This window comes from Bufo gargarizans, chromosome 1 (assembly GCF_014858855.1).
Source record: "Bufo gargarizans isolate SCDJY-AF-19 chromosome 1, ASM1485885v1, whole genome shotgun sequence".
NCBI classification, from domain to species: domain Eukaryota; kingdom Metazoa; phylum Chordata; class Amphibia; order Anura; family Bufonidae; genus Bufo; species Bufo gargarizans.
Window position 1 is genome coordinate 60,364,225 of NC_058080.1, and position 17,278 is coordinate 60,381,502.

Sequence of the window (17,278 nt, forward strand, 5' to 3'; positions counted from 1 at the left end):
TGTGTGTGTGTGTGGGGGTGAAACAATCTCTCCCCTAACAGGTCCGGCCTCTGTACTCACTCTGAATGCAATGCTCTGCAGAAAGCGGAAGCGAGGTGGCCGGCAGGAGCGTTACTAAGTGACGTCAGTCACGCGCCGGCCGGCCACCTCGCTGCCGCTCACTGCAGTGCATTGCATTCATAGTGAGTACAGAGGCCGGACCTGTTAGGGGAGAGATTGTTTCACCCCCCCCCACACACACACTAGTAAAACACTTTACACACAAAGGGCAGTTATGTGCCCAGTTTAGGACACATGAGGGGGACCAGCATAAGATGCTATATGTCTTAAGCTGGCCCCCCTCATGGCCCTATGTGTCCTCCACACATCCCCTATAACAGTGCCATCCACAGGTCCCCCATAAGTGTCCTCCACAGGTCCCCCATAAGTGTCCTCCACAGGTCCCCCATAAGTGTCCTCCACAGGTCCCCCATAAGTGTCCTCCACAGGTCCCCCATAAGTGTCCTCCACAGGTCCCCCATAAGTGTCCTCCACAGGTCCCCCATAAGTGTCCTCCACAGGTCCCCCATAAGTGTCCTCCACAGGTCCCCCATAAGTGTCCTCCACAGGTTCCCCATAAGTGTCCTCCACAGGTCCCCCATAAGTGTCCTCCACAGGTCCCCCATAAGTGTCCTCCACAGGTCCCCATAAGTGTCCTCCACAGGTCCCCCATAAGTGTCCTCCACAGGTCCCCCATAAGTGTCCTCCACAGGTCCCCCATAAGTGTCCTCCACAGGTCCCCCATAAGTGTCCTCCACAGGTCCCCCATAAGTGTCCTCCACAGGTCCCCCATAAGTGTCCTCCACAGGTCCCCCATAAGTGTCCCTCCACAGGTCCCCCATAAGTGTCCTCCACAGGTCCCCCATAAGTGTCCTCCACAGGTCCCCCATAAGTGTCCTCCACAGTCCCCCATAAGTGTCCTCCACAGGTCCCCCATAAGTGTCCTCCACAGGTCCCCCATAAGTGTCCTCCACAGGTCCCCCATAAGTGTCCTCCACAGGTCCCCCATAAGTGTCCTCCACAGGTCCCCCATAAGTGTCCTCCACAGGTCCCCCATAAGTGTCCTCCACAGGTCCCCCATAAGTGTCCTCCACAGGTCCCCATAAGTGTCCTCCACAGGTCCCCCATAAGTGTCCTCCACAGGTCCCCCATAAGTGTCCTCCACAGGTCCCCCATAAGTGTCCTCCACAGGTCCCCCATAAGTGTCCTCCACAGGTCCCCCATAAGTGTCCTCCACAGGTCCCCCATAAGTGTCCTCCACAGGTCCCCCATAAGTGTCCTCCACAGGTCCCCCATAAGTGTCCTCCACAGGTCCCCCATAAGTGTCCTCCACAGGTCCCCCATAAGTGTCCTCCACAGGTCCCCCATAAGTGTCCTCCACAGGTCCCCCATAAGTGTCCTCCACAGGTCCCCCATAAGTGTCCTCCACAGGTCCCCCATAAGTGTCCTCCACAGGTCCCCCATAAGTGTCCTCCACAGGTCCCCCATAAGTGTCCTCCACAGGTCCCCCATAAGTGTCCTCCACAGGTCCCCCATAAGTGTCCTCCACAGGTCCCCCATAAGTGTCCTCCACAGGTCCCCCATAAGTGTCCTCCACAGGTCCCCCATAAGTGTCCTCCACAGGTCCCCCATAAGTGTCCTCCACAGGTCCCCCATAAGTGTCCTCCACAGGTCCCCCATAAGTGTCCTCCACAGGTCCCCCATAAGTGTCCTCCACAGGTCCCCCATAAGTGTCCTCCACAGGTCCCCCATAAGTGTCCTCCACAGGTCCCCCATAAGTGTCCTCCACAGGTCCCCCATAAGTGTCCTCCACAGGTCCCCCATAAGTGTCCTCCACAGGTCCCCCATAAGTGTCCTCCACAGGTCCCCCATAAGTGTCCTCCACAGGTCCCCCATAAGTGTCCTCCACAGGTCCCCCATAGTGTCCTCCACAGGTCCCCCATAAGTGTCCTCCACAGGTCCCCCATAAGTGTCCTCCACAGGTCCCCCATAAGTGTCCTCCACAGGTCCCCCATAAGTGTCCTCCACAGGTCCCCCATAAGTGTCCTCCACAGGTCCCCCATAAGTGTCCTCCACAGGTCCCCCATAAGTGTCCTCCACAGGTCCCCCATAAGTGTCCTCCACAGGTCCCCCATAAGTGTCCTCCACAGGTCCCCCATAAGTGTCCTCCACAGGTCCCCCATAAGTGTCCTCCACAGGTCCCCCATAAGTGCCCTCCACAGGTCCCCCATAAGTGCCCTCCACAGGTCCCCCATAAGAACAGCGCCCTCCACAGGTCCCCCATAACAGCGCCCTCCACAGGTCCCCCATAACAGCGCCCTCCACAGGTCCCCCATAACAGCGCCCTCCACAGGTCCCCCATAACAGCGCCCTCCACAGGTCCCCCATAACAGCGCCCTCCACAGGTCCCCCATATAACAGCGCCCTCCACAGATCCCCCATATAACAGCGCCCTCCACAGATCCCCCATATAACAGCGCCCTCCACAGATCCCCCATATAACAGCGCCCTCCACAGATCCCCCATATAACAGCGCCCTCCACAGATCCCCCATATAACAGCGCCCTCCACTGATCCCCCATATAACAGCGTCCTCCACTGATCCCTCATATAACAGCGTCCTCCACTGATCCCTCATATAACAGCGTCCTCCACAGATCCCCCCATATAACAGCGTCCTCCACAGATCCCCCCATATAACAGCGTCCTCCACTGATCCCCCATATAACAGCGTCCTCCACTGATCCCCCATATAACAGCGTCCTCCACTGATCCCCCATATAACAGCGTCCTCCACTGATCCCCCATATAACAGCGTCCTCCACTGATCCCTCATATAACAGCGTCCTCCACAGATCCCCCCATATAACAGCGTCCTCCACAGATCCCCCATATAAACAGCGTCCTCCACAGATCCCCCATATAAACAGCGTCTTCCACAGATCCCCCATATAAACAGCGTCTTCCACAGATCCCCCACAACACAGCACCCTCCACAGATCCCCCACAACACAGCGTCCTCCACAGATCCCCCATATAACAGCACCCTCCACAGATCCCCCACAACACAGCGTCATCCACAGATCCCCCATAACTATGTCATACCCAGCCGCGTCAGCGGCTCATATGGGAAAATCCAAGCAAATAGACCTCTAGCACAATTCCTTTAAAATATCGCATCGCATATCGTTATCGCAATTTTTAGGGCCCTAATCGCAATCGCACAAAATTCCCATATCGTGCAGCCCTACTGGACACACAAACTTTACATCCAGCATGATGTATCACTGGGAGAGATATGTAAGGGTAGTCTAAAACTAGGAGCAGGTTCTAAACTAAATATCATGATAATGAATGACTGTTGTATACTGAAACGTTTACGTTTTTTTTTTATTTCAAGGTAACTACTAACGTAAAAATATTTTAGGACTACCTAAAATTCATCACTGCTAAAATTTCATAGTTTATTATGGGGAAAACGTGGATCAAACATATACATTTTACCTCTTTGGGCCTTTGTTCTCTAGTGATCAGTGGTTTTGGCGGCTGCTTATCCTCCAACTGTCTATGGCGATGAAAACTCACACATAGCTGACCTGTGCGCAAGTGTTTTTCAGAGTATTCAAGGGGGGAGGGGGGGGTGGCTCTGGCATAAATCAGTGACTGCTAAGTTGTATGACTAGCTTTACTTGTTGCTGAAGATATCCCGTCTGTGATATTCTCCTGCAGATTTACAGATTCTGACATTTCATACACGGTTAGCCTGCGTGTCTCCAGACCAGAGGCACGCTTCCAAGGAGACCTTTAAAAAAAGATTATGTAAAAGCCCCTTACACACAAAGATGTGGGAAACGTTTTCTTAGCTTAAAGGGGTATTCTGATCTGGAACATTGACGGCATATCACTAGAGTATGCCATCAATGTCAGATAGGTGCGGGTCCTGTCTAGAGAATGGTACCCCCTGGAGTGGGCACTGAGCAGCTGCGCATGCACGGCCGCCGTCTGTTCACTGCTGTGGAAGTTCCAAAAATTGCTGAGCTCTTGCTCGGCTATTTCAGTCAGTCCCATAGTAGTGAATAGAAAGGTGGCCGTGCTTGCTCTCCATACACCGCTATGGCACTTCTGAAAATAGGTTACTTTCCTACATCCCATACCGATGGATGAAGAGTACACTGCGCAAGCGCAGTGTGCTTTCCTTCACTTCAGGAGTCTCGTCCTGTAGATAGGAGAGAGTCCCAGAGGGGACCCCCCACCTGTCTGACACTGACGGCATATCCTAGCAATATACCATCAATGCCCCAGATGGACCAACCCCTTTTAGTCCTATGTGAAGATTTCATTGTATTAAAAATATTCACCCAGCAGCTTCACTGCTTTAGGAGACTGCGCTGTGGGTGGACTCCAGCAGTCTTGTGGCCACTTACCGCACCAAAGTACAAGCAGCATCATATTCACTAATTAAAACTGAATTGTTAGGCTGCTTTCACATTAGCGTTTTTTGCGGATCCGTCATGGATCTGCAAAAAACGCCTCCGTTACCATAATACAACCGCATGCATCCATCGTGAACAGATCCGTCTTGAACACCATTGAAAGTCAATGGGGGACGGATCAGTTTTCCATTGTGTCAGAGAAGGCGGATCCGTCCTGGCACACAATGTAAGTCAATGGGGACGGATCCGCTTTCTCTGACACAATGGAAAACGGATCCGTCCCCCATTGACTTTCAATGGTGTTCAAGACAGATCTGTTTATGATGGATGCATGCGGTTGTATTATGGTAACGGAGGCGTTTTTTCAGTTTCGCCGGAACGGAGGCAAACTGATGCATTTTGAGTGGACCCTTTTCCATTCAGAATACAGAGCCCTGAACGGATCTCGCAAACGGAAAGCTGAAACGCTAGTGTGAAAGTAGCCTTAATTGGAATTGGCCATGCGACCACCGACTAAAAAAAATCTGTTTTAATTTTTAATATGATGCTGCTGCTGCGGGCACAAGACGGCTGCCTCCCAACAGCCCTGTGGCTGTAGCCTTTGGACTTTCCAATGTGAGTTTCATTTGGATTTCGGTGTGGATTTGCTGCAGTTTTCACCCTCTCCACCATAAATTGACTTGATGCAGATTTAAAGAGGACCCGCCGCCTCTCCTGACATGTCTGTTTTAGTGAATACTTGTATTCTCCATGTAGTAACCATTCTGGAGAATCCTATTCTTTTTGTGTCATTCCTTTATTTTAACTGCTAGAAGATATGAATGAATTACTAGCAGTTTGCAATGAAGGTCCAGATGGGTGTTACCAGCTGGGGGGGGGGGTTGACCCTGCACAGTCTGACACTGGGAGCACCAATTAGATGTCAGACTGTGCAGTGACACGGGCCTCGCGCACCGATTGTCTGATTTCAGCCCATGGTCATCTCTCTGTGATAATGGATTTGCCCGTTACATTTTCTGAACGTATTGGCTCGTGTGTGTGTGTGTGTGCACGATACTCCCTAAGCTGTGGCAGGTGCTGGCACTGCAGGATACGCCATATGCACGGTTTCTAGCTGCAGACTGGGTCTGATTTACAGTTGGAAAATCTTTTCAATAATTTATCACCTTGATGATTAAATCATGTGCCCCATCCCACGGCTCTATCTGGACGGTGGAGTAGACGGCATCCGGCAGTATGATTTCTATAGGTATTCTTCTATGCCCTCTGATGGGTCTCGTCTGTTGTTGAATTTGTGCTTCTGCAATCTGCTAATTTCTCTTAATGATGTGCAGCTACAAATAAAGATTGATCTTGGCAGCGTCACCCGGATCCAGGGCCAAAAGAGCCGCGTGGTTCTAGTTATTGTAGCACTGTACCACAGGGGTGAACGCTTAGGACTCTATGGTTTATTTAAAGCCTGTGTACACCTTTTTATAACCACATTTTTGTATCGTTGCTTTTCCAAATAAACAATTTTGCAAGGTGTGAATTAAAAATGTCCTTACATTTTGTGTCTGCAGCTCCTCTGCAGATCTATGCATCTCCATGGTAACAGACATCAAACCAATTCTTTGTTCCTTCAGTCTTGCAGGCTTCTACTATCTGTCGTCTTCTCTGTGTTAATGTCTGGTTGGTAGATTCACCGGGAGTAAAGGACAGACAGGAGCGAGTCTGACTACAGGGTTTTGTTTGTTGTCTGTTACCATGGAGACACAAAGGTCTGTAGAAACTAAACCATAGGACATTTTTAATTATGTCATTTGTTTCCAAATTATACAGAGCCTTTAATGGGGTTTTCAGATTTAAATTTTTTTTTGCCTATCCTGTCACCTGGGAACCCCCACAGCTGTTTGAGGAGGGCGCGGTGCTCCTTTTTGCGAATTTGCCTAGGCCACTTGGTCACACAGTCTAGGTGCAGCGGAGTCCCTTTTTAAGTGAATGTGGTTGAGCTGCGATACTAAACAACGTACGGCGCTGTGTTTGGTAAGCTGCAAGAAGGCCACGGCACTCAGCGGAGCAGCTGATCAGCGGGGGTCCCGGGTATTGCACCCCTACCGATCAGATATTGATGACCTATCCTGAGGACTGTTCTCCAATGTTGGAGAGCCCCCAAAACAGCTGATTGGCAGCAGTGTGGGGTGTCAGATCCCCCGCCAATCAGATATTGATGACCTATCCAGGGGATAGACCATCTACTAGAAAACCCCTCTAAATAAAGTCTATATACTTTCTATACTGTCTAACTAATATATGTAATGACCCTGTGGAGTTTTCCAAACTATTCTCTGAACTCTAAATCATCCCATTCTTATATTTGCTGCCAAGTATCCCCAAGTGCCCGGAATAGTCCCAGCTATTGAAGAGCTGTCCCTCGGGGAATGAGTGTGTGTCTATTTTCGCCTCCTCCACAATTAATAATAATAAAATGTATTTATATATTAAGACGTGGGGGGCACACCAATATATACAAAAGTAATCCTAGGCAGCTGGAGCAGTGGACCTGAATGGATGAGAAACGCCCAACGTGTATCGCCGGCGCAGTCCGGCTTCCTCCCATGAGTAAGCCGGACTGCCCCGGCGATACGCGTTGGGCGTTTCTCATCCATTCAGCTCCACTGCTCCAGCTGCCCACACAGGTTTTGGCTCTTGTTACCTGACCCCATTGTGGTCTGTTTTTTTTTTTTATTCATTAGTGGCCTTACCTGATCTGATATTTTCTCTATGCTGTTCATAGGTGCATATTGTATATAGCTGGGTTATATTGTACGTCCCTACTTAGTGGACTCTGTATGTGTCGGTGACCTTTATTCTCACACCGACACGTTGTTCATTTTTGTATACAATTTTAAATGTGTGTTTGTTGGTGTGTCTAATAAACTTTGTATATTTTATTACCTGGCTATTGTTGGATGTGCATTTATAGGGTGGTTCTTGTGACTCTCTCTTGGGTCAGGTGTATGTAATAAAATGTATTTATATAGCGCCACCGTATTCTGCAGCGCTTTACAAATTCATAGGGTTCATGTACAAAACTAAACTAACTGGCTAATATACAACTGAAACACTAGGAGTCAGGGCCCTGCTCGCAAGAGCTTACAATCTATGAGGTATTGGCGGTGACACACAAGGTAGTTCATTGTGATAAGTAGGATTCGATCCGTTATTGAACTGACAGGAGTTGTGCCGGCCGATCTGCTTCGGGTTTGGGACTACTAGAGGATGGAGTTCAGACCAGAGGAGTTGGTGGAGGAGAGGTTTAGTCTGGAAAAAGTCAGTTTAGGTAGCTTGATAAGCCTGCCTGAAAAGTTGTGTTTTTAAGGCACGTTTGAAGGTGGAGAAGTTGTGAATTCGGGGCAGAGTATTCCAGAGAGTAGGTGCAGCTCGAGAAAAGTTTTGGAGACAGGAGTGAGAGGTACGAATAATGGAGGATGTTATTCTTAGGTCGCTAACAGAACGGAGAGCACGAGTAGGGTGGTGGATGGAGATGAGGGAGGAGATGTATGGAGGAGCAGCACTGTGGAGAGCACGAGTAGGGTGGTATATGGAGATCAGGGAAGAGCTGTATGGAGGTTCAGCACTGTGGAGAGCACGAGTAGGGTGGTATATGGAGATGAGGGAGAAGCTGTATGGAGGTGCAGCACTGTGGAGAGCACGAGTAGGGTGGTATATGGAGATGAGGGAGAAGCTGTATGGAGGTGCAGCACTGTGGAGAGCACGAGTAGGGTGGTAGATGGAGATGAGGGAGGAGCTGTATGGAGGTGCAGCACTGTGGAGAGCACGAGTAGGGTGGTAGATGGAGATGAGGGAGGAGCTGTATGGAGGTGCAGCACTGTGGAGAGCACGAGTAGGGTGGTATATGGATATGAGGGAGGAGCTGTATGGAGGTTCAGCACTGTGGAGAGCACGAGTAGGGTGGTATATGGAGATGAGGGAGGAGCTGTATGGAGGTGCAGCACTGTGGAGAGCACGAGTAGGGTGGTAGATGGAGATGAGGGAGGAGCTGTATGGAGGTTCAGCACTGTGGAGAGCACGAGTAGGGTGGTATATGGATATGAGGGAGGAGCTGTATGGAGGTTCAGCACTGTGGAGAGCACGAGTAGGGTGGTATATGGATATGAGGGAGGAGCTGTATGGAGGTTCAGCACTGTGGAGAGCACGAGTAGGGTGGTAGATGGAGATGAGGGAGGAGCTGTATGGAGGTTCAGCACTGTGGAGAGCACGAGTAGGGTGGTAGATGGAGATGAGGGAGGAGCTGTATGGAGGTGCAGCACTGTGGAGAGCACGAGTAGGGTGGTATATGGATATGAGGGAGGAGCTGTATGGAGGTTCAGCACTGTGGAGAGCACGAGTAGGGTGGTAGATGGAGATGAGGGAGGAGCTGTATGGAGGTTCAGCACTGTGGAGAGCACGAATAGGGTGGTGGATGGAGATGAGATGTATGGAGGTGCAGCACTGTGGAGAGCTTTGTGGGTGAGAAGTTTGAACTGTATTCTGTGGAGGATGGGCAACCAGTGAAGTGACTGGCACAGACTGGTAGCATCAGTGTACCGGTTGGATGGATAGATGAGCCTGGCTGCAGCATTTAGGACAGACTGAAGGGGGAGAGTTTAGTGAGAGGGAGACCGATTAGTAACGTGTTGCAGTAGTCAAGACGAGAATGAATCAAGGCAACAACAAGAGTTTTTGCCGTTTCCACCGAAATTGGCTAATTGTAAAAACTCCCTCTCTGTGCGTAAGATGCTGTATTAGTCCTCTATAAGTCCTCTTCCCAGAATAAATAGGAAAAAAAAATAATCAGGAAAATGAGTGGAAACCCCTCGCCCTGTGTAATAAGTCCTAAAAGGAAACCTCTTAGAAGGCTTAGTTGTGGATGGGCGGCTGGACCTGTGATGTTGGGGTTGTGTATCCGTATGCTTCCCCAGCACATGCCATGTATGACTGTGGAAATCTGCATCTGACGGCTCGTGATTTCTATAATGAGGTCAATATTTTAGGGAGTCTGAAAGGTGATAAATGCATCATTACCCCAGGAAAGTCCTAGCCAGTGGCTGAAATGATTCTGCGGTGCTGATCCGCATCTTTTGCGGAGCACACATGGACCCGTTCATTTCTACAGGGCTGAAAAAATGCAGACAGCACACAGCTGTCATCCCTGTGCTGCCCGCATCCATTCTAGAACATGCCTTCTTGCCCTTTTTGCAGGCAAGAATAGATATATTGACAAGGGGGCCCACAGGGTGAACACGGATGATATCTGCATTTTGCAAACCTCAAAATGGATACGGCTGTGTGCTTATAACCTGCACTCATTTGCATATATTCAGACTGTGCAGTTAAAACCACATCAAAATTGCAGCAGGAAATTACGTCTGTGGTTTTCGGTGCTGTTTTCTTCAAATGTTTTATTTGTAAAAAGCTGTAACCACGTGCATTCCCCCCCCCCCCCCCAAATGTGGTTTTAACGGTGTGAATACACCCTTAGGTAGGTGTTTTTATGCAGAGCACCTTGCAGTAGGAAGGGTGAGCGCACCAGCGGGCATATACAGTACAGACCAGAAGTTTGGACACACCTTCTCATTCAAAGGGTTTTCTTTATTTTCAGGACTATGAAAATTGTAGATTCACACTGAAGGCATCAAAACTATGAATTAACACATGTGGAATTATATACATAACAAAAAAGTGTGAAACAACTGAAAATATGTCATATTCTAGGTTCTTCAAAGTAGCCGCCTTTTGCTTTGATTACTGCTTTGCACACTCTTGGCATTCTCTTGATGAGCTTCAATAGGTAGTCACCTGAAATGGTTTTCACTTCACAGGTGTGCCCTGTCAGGTTCCACTTTCACACTAGCGTTCATAGGTCTGTTCGTGAGCTCCGTTTGAAGGAGCTCACGAGCGGACCCGAACGCCTCCGTCCAGCCCTGATGCAGTCTGAATGGAGCGGATCCGCTCAGACTGCATCAGTCTGGCGGCGTTCAGCCTCCGCTCCGCACGGACAGGCGGACAGCTGAACGCTGCTTGCAGCGTTCAGCTGTCCGCCTGGCCGTGCGGAGGCGAGCGGATCCGTTCAGACTTACAATGTAAGTCAATGGGAACGGATCCGCTTGAAGATGTCACCATATGGCTCAATCTTCAAGCGGATCCGTCCCCCATTGACTTTACATTGAAAGTCTGAACGGATCCGCTCAGGCTACTTTCACACTTAGAATTTTTTCTAAGTTATTAATGCAGACGGATCCGTACTGAACGGAGCCTCCGTCTGCATTAATATGATCGGATCCGTTCAGAACGGATCCGATAGAACGCTAGTGTGAAAGTAGCTTTAATAAATGGGATTTCTTGCCTTATAAATGGGGTTGGGGCCATCAGTTGCGTTGTGGAGAAGTCAGGTGGATACACAGCTGATAGTCCTACTGAATAGACTGTTAGCTGCTTTTTTCTTGCCATAATACAAATTCTAAGTAAAGAAAAACTAGTGGCCATCATTACTTTAAGAAATGAAGGTCAGTCAGTCCGAAAAATTGGGAAAACTTTGAAAGTGTCCCCAAGTGCAGTCACAAAAACCATCAAGCGCTACAAAGAAACTGGCTCACATGCGGACCGCCCCAGGAAAGGAAGACCAAGAGTCACCTCTGCTGCGGAGGATAAGTTCATCCGAGTACACCAGCCTCAGAAATCGCAGGTTAACAGCAGCTCAGATTAGAGACCAGGTCAATGCCACACAGAGTTCTAGCAGCAGACACATCTCTAGACAACTGTTAAGAGGAGACTGTGTGAATCAGGCCTTCATGGTAGAATATCTGCTAGGAAACCACTGCTAAGGACAGGCAACAAGCAGAAGAGACTTGTTTGGGCTAAAGAACAGAAGGAATGGACATTAGACCAGTGGAAATCTGTGCTTTGGTCTGATGAGTCCAAATTTGAGATCTTTGGTTCCAACCACCGTGTCTTTGTGAGACGCAGAAAAGGTGAACGGATGGACTCTACATGCCTGGTTCCCACCTGTGAAGCATGGAGGAGGAGGTGTGATGGTGTGGGGGTGCTGTGCTGGTGACACTGTTGGGGATTTATTCAAATGAGCATACTGAACCGAGCATGGCTACCACAGCATCTTGCAGCGGCATGCTATTCCATCCGGTTTGCGTTTAGTTGGACCATCATTTATTTTTCAACAGGACAATGACCCCAAACACACCTCCAGGCTGTGTAAGGGCTATTTGACCATGAAGGAGAGTGATGGGGTGCTGCGCCAGACTGACCTGGCCTCCACAGTCACCAGACCTGAACCCAATCGAGATTTTCAGTTGTTTTACACTTTTTTGATATGTATATAATTCCACATGTGTTAATTCATAGTTTTGATGCCTTCAGTGTGAATCTATAATTTTCATAGACATGCAAATAAAGAAAACTCTTTGAATGAGAAGGTGTGTCCAAACTTTTGGTCTGTACTGTACATGGGAGGTGCCTGGTCATTACCTCAGTCAGGTATCCATGCTGCGATTTCCGCTGGACAGTGCACCTTCTACCTGGTCTCCATGTCTGGTCATCATTACACACATGCAAACACACGTGGGGTGGAAGCGGAGACCTCACCAGTCTGATCGTGTTTCCGCTCTCTTGTTACAGGCTTTGATGGACTCCAATCTCCCGCGGCTGCAGCTGGAGCTGTACAAAGAGATAAAGAAGGTGGGTTCCTGTCCCCCGCTCCCCCTGTGTGCACTCATCTTTTTTTTTACTGCAGGTATCCCCCGTGTATTCTCCATCACAGCTGTCCGGGCAGAATACATCAGCAGCTCCCGGGCACCATGTACTTGGGTAGATTTTATTATTATTGAAGGTGGGTTTGGCAGGCGTCCCGTGCAGCGTAGAGTGGAGGAGGAGATGGAGAAATAGAATTTACTTGCATTTGATTCCGTATTTTCATGTAGATGTCAGTGTAACCGCTGCCAGGGCTTAAAGGGAGAGCCTGCGAGTTCTGGTCTGCTCCTGGTTTTCGCTGGTCCCTCTATTGACGCCGTGAGGTGTTGACCACTTTGTAGCAAGTTGTGTATCCCCCCCTTCCCTACCAACACTTCCCCGGCCCCCGCCAGCGTCTATCTTGTCCAGCATTAGCCCGGCTACAGTGCAGATCGGATCCATGCAACATAAAGAGGTATTTCCATCTTGGACCCTAGGAGGCATGTCACTAGTATATGCCCCCACAGTCTGATAGGTGCAGGTCCCACTCTGGGGTGGAGCCCGCAAAGTACAGGAGGGTGCACCGTGCATGCAAGGCCACTCCTCTATTCACTCCTATAGCGCTCGACCTATTTCCGTAAGCCCTATAGAAGTGAATAGAGCTGTGGCTGCGCTTCCATGGTGCACTTCCCATGAATTTCAAAGGGACTTCCTAAAGTAGCGGAGCGCGCTGCTCTGGGGTCTTCACTCGGGCCACACCTTCAGTACTTATGCCTGTGCTGTACCTGAGCAAGGCTTGTCGTGAGGACCTGTACGTGTGTGTGTGTGTGTGTGTGTGTGTGTGTGTGAAAGGCCAAGCTTATTTTTTAATTTTTTTTGCAGGATGATCACTTAAAACTTTGGACGTTTATAGAAGCTCCTTTTTAAGCGGTATTCCGGTTGTTAGAAGTTATCCCTATTCACAGGATAGGGCATAACTATTGGATTGGTGGGGGTCCTACCGCTGGGACCCCCACCGGTCACGAGAACAGGGGCCCTGTACCCCTGCAGCCCCAATGAAATAAATGGAGCAGCAGGTGAGGCATGCGTGCGGCCACTCCATTAATTTCTATGGGAATTCTGTGAACGTACGTACTTTGGACAGTCCCGAATTGTTAGAAGAGTGCCCCAGTACTGGGGTCCTCCAATGATCAGCTGTAACCTGCAGGGAAACCCGGCAGTAGGTGTTCAGTTTCCCTGCAGCGCCACCACAGGAGAAATTAAGCATTTCATCGTGCTCATTCCCATCAATGGTCTGTCTGCGTAATAAAGGGCAGGTCCTGGGCGAGACGTGATCTGTAATTCTGATTTAATATTTTACAAAGTATTTTGTGTGAACTTGTATAATAAAAAATGTCCCTGTAATCCACATGATGGATCTGATGCTTTCCTTGTAGAATGGCGCACCTCGGAGCCTCAGGGCTGCCCTGTGGAGGTTTGCTGAGTTGGCGCACCTTGTACGACCACAAAAGTGCAGGTAAATGATCAAAATGACACTGGGGTTATAAAAAGAATATCCACCTTCACAACCAAATTGTTTATGTTCCCAATGCATCCGATATGAAAAGACAAAAAAAAGGTCATTTTGTCTACAGCTCCTATGTAGACCTACAGGTCTCTATGGTTACAGACTGCAGATAAACCCTTGGTAGTCTAATCCTACAGTCATACTGTTTATGATGGCAACATTGGACTTTCCCTTTAAAGGGCATCTGTCAGCAGTTTTGCACCTATGACACTGGCTGACCTGTTAGATGTGTTCTTGGCAGCTGACTACTTCTGTGTTGGTCCCATGTTCATATGTGTCCGAATTACTGAGAAAAATGATGTTTTGATATCTACAAATGAGCCTTTAGGAGCAATAGGGGCGTTGCCGTTACACCTAGAGGCTCTGCTCTCTCTGCAAGTGCTGCACCCTCTTCACTTTGATTGACAGGGCCAGGCAGTGAAAACGTAATCACATCTGGCCCTGACTTCTCCTAAAGTCTCGCATTGCACTGTGCGCTTCAGAATCCAGCGCAAGCGCAGTACAGGAGAAAGGCTCGTCCGCAGTTCTGTACTGTGAGCCTCGTTCCTGTACTGCACCTGCACTAGACATGGCTATGGACACTTTTGGGGCAATGATTTTTAATGATTGCATTTCACTCATTTTGGGCTAAAAATAATTTTTTCAATTGGTCTTTCTTAAATTTTTTTTGGCAGTTTTTGTCATACATGTGGTTATTTGCAGACTTTCCCTCCTGAGTTCCGTCAGCTGAAGGCTCATCTGTGATCTCATAAACTCCTATTCTAGCTGAACTCTTATCAAGCTGATAAGAATATGGCTTAAAGGGGTTGTCCAGGTTCAGAGCTGAACTCGGACAAACCTCCATTTTCACCCAGGCAGCCCCCCCTGACTTGAGCATCGGAGCAGTTCATGCTCTGATGCTCTCCCTTGCTCTGCGCTAGATCACGCAGGGCAAGGTCTCTTTTGTTTACAATAACACACTTTTGGGTGGAGATGTTTGTGACATCACCGGCTCTGATGGGCGGGATTTAGCGCTGCCCTAGCCGGTTTACTGGCTAGAGCAGCGCTAAAGCCCGCCGTCAGTGCCGGTGACGTCACTGGGCTCCCTGGCAGCCTGAAGAAGAGGCTTCAGCTAGCCTGCAAGAGCCACAGTATATCACAGAGTATAAGATAACAGTCACTTCTGGCTAAGAATTTCCTATATGAAAACGGGGTTCAGAAATATTTGGCAAAGGTAGGACATGTATGTATGTCACTCTAGTACTATTTCACCAATGTCCCCAATCCTGGACAACCCCTTTAAATGAGTGTTCATGAGTTCTGCAGGTCAGAGAAGTCTTCACCTGAGCCGTCAGCTGACGGAACTCAGGAGGGACAGTCTGCAAATAGTTTATTTTTATTTTTTAAACCCATTTATCACAAAAACTGCACTTTTTTTTTTTTTTTTACTAGAGACCAATTGAAAAAACATTTTTTTTTTAGCCCACAATGAGTAAAATGCAGTCATAAGAAAAATGTCCTCGAAGGTGTCCATAGCTTTTAAATGTCATTTGTCCAGAAGGAAGTAGCTCTGCATATCTGATGCTTGGCACAATATTTGTTGGTGGCTCCTTATCTCCAAGCTACATGTGATCACCGCCGTTGTCTGTTTAGTGTAGGGCCGAGTGTGTTGGATGGAGCTTTGAAATGACAGACATTGATAGAATAGCCTCTGCTCCTGACGATGAGCTGCTGTTGGGAGTTTTTTTTATGGTATTCCGCGGCGAATTTCTATTTCTCTTGTCATCTTCCAGTCCAAACAAATGCATGAAATGTGATCATGTTACGAAGGCTTATTACATGCATATTGGCCTCGGAGAGACGATGGGAACATCCCCACATTGCTGAATCTTGCACTGTGGGTTCTTCTTATGTATCAAGTAAGATTTAACCTCCTCCTGTATACCGCTAATGCAGCACATCCTCCTATATATCCGTAGACCTTACCTGGTGAACCTACTTCCTTGCCTCACGAAGATATCCAAACGTCAGGAAGAATCGGTACAAGAGACCCTGGCTGCTGCTGTCCCAAAGATCATGGCTGCCTTTGGTAACTTTGCCAATGATCATGAAATCAAGGTAAGGCTTTACTACTCGCATTCGTTCTCAAATTGAAATTCCAGATGACATTAGGCCGCAGTACCCCACGTGGCCACCGCACCGCAGACAGCGCTTTCTGCTTCCTGCTCTGTTCTGTGTGTTCTGGCTTCCCTGTCTGCTGCGAACAGCCGATTGCTGGGGGGCCGGGTGTTAGGCCCCTTGCAGACGAGCGTGAGCGGAATAGGTCTGGATGCGTTCAGTGAAAAATTTGTGATTTCGCAAGCAAGTTCATTCAGTTTTGTATGTGATCACGTTCACTTGTTTAGTTTTTACCGCGTGGGTGCAATGCGATTTAATGCGGTTTTCACGCGCGTGATAAAATACTGAATGTTTACAAACAACATCTCTTAGCAACCATCCGTGAAAAACTCATCGCATCCGCACTTGCTTGCGGATGCGATGCAATTTCCACTGAAGCCCCATTCACTTCTATGGGGCCAGTGTTGCGTGAAACTCGCAGACTATAGAACATGCTGCGATTTTGCGTTGCGTGAAAACCAGCGCTCATGTACACAGACCTATTTAATTAAATGGTTCTAGATTCCGTGCGTTCGCATCACACATTGCACCCACACGGAATACTCGCTCATGTGAAAGGGCCCTCAGACCCCCACCAGTCTGATACTGAGGACCTATCCTAATCCATATCTGTAACCCAGTTCAGAAAAAAGCGGATTAGTCAGGCACCTGATGGCCCAGAAAAGCTAATTTTCCTGCTGGAGAAGGTTATAGTACTCTGTTGGATGAAAGGGAGTTTACACAAACAGTTTGCACTTTGCCACCAGAAGCGAGTGGGTACGCCAAAGTGCGGATATTGATGTCAGGGACAGGTATCGACAGTAGTATATACTCCTCTGTATTAATGCCATTAAAGAGGACCTCTCCCCTCTCCTGACAGGCCTGCTTTAATAGTTTCATGCATTCCCCATGTAATAACAATTATGGATTTATTCTTATGGCTCTATGTTGCGCCATTCTTTTATTATTTCTACTAGAAGTTCTAAATGAATTGCTAGCAGTCTGCAGTAAGGGGACAGAGGGGAGGTAACCAGTTGGGGGGGGGGGGGGGGGTACCTGCACAGACTCACTCTATCCAATCAGTGCTGTCATTTTCAGACTGTGCAGGTATCCCCCCCCCCCCCCCCCCTAACTGGTTACCTCCCCTCCGTCCCCTTACTGCAGACTGCTAGCAATTCACTCATAACTTCTAGTAGAAATAATAAAAGAATGGCGCAACATAGAGCCATAAGAATAGATGCTCCAGAATTGTTAGCCTTATGCCTTCCCATGTAATATTCAAACAGGCATGTCGGGAGAAGGGATAGGTCTTCTTTAAAGGGAACCTGTCACCTCAAAAACGCATATAAAACGGCCAGAATTACCTCATAGTAGCCCC

General features: G+C 48.5%; 1 protein-coding gene across 1 annotated transcript in view; it reads left to right on the forward strand.

Moving 5' to 3' along the window:
• HTT (huntingtin) overlaps nt 1–17,278 on the forward strand; it is a 190,318-nt gene that overhangs the window by 21,888 nt on the left and 151,152 nt on the right. The window contains 3 exon segments of the mRNA XM_044295709.1: nt 12,147–12,206; nt 13,634–13,713; nt 15,723–15,861. Of these exon segments, the coding sequence (XP_044151644.1) occupies nt 12,147–12,206; nt 13,634–13,713; nt 15,723–15,861 (279 nt within the window).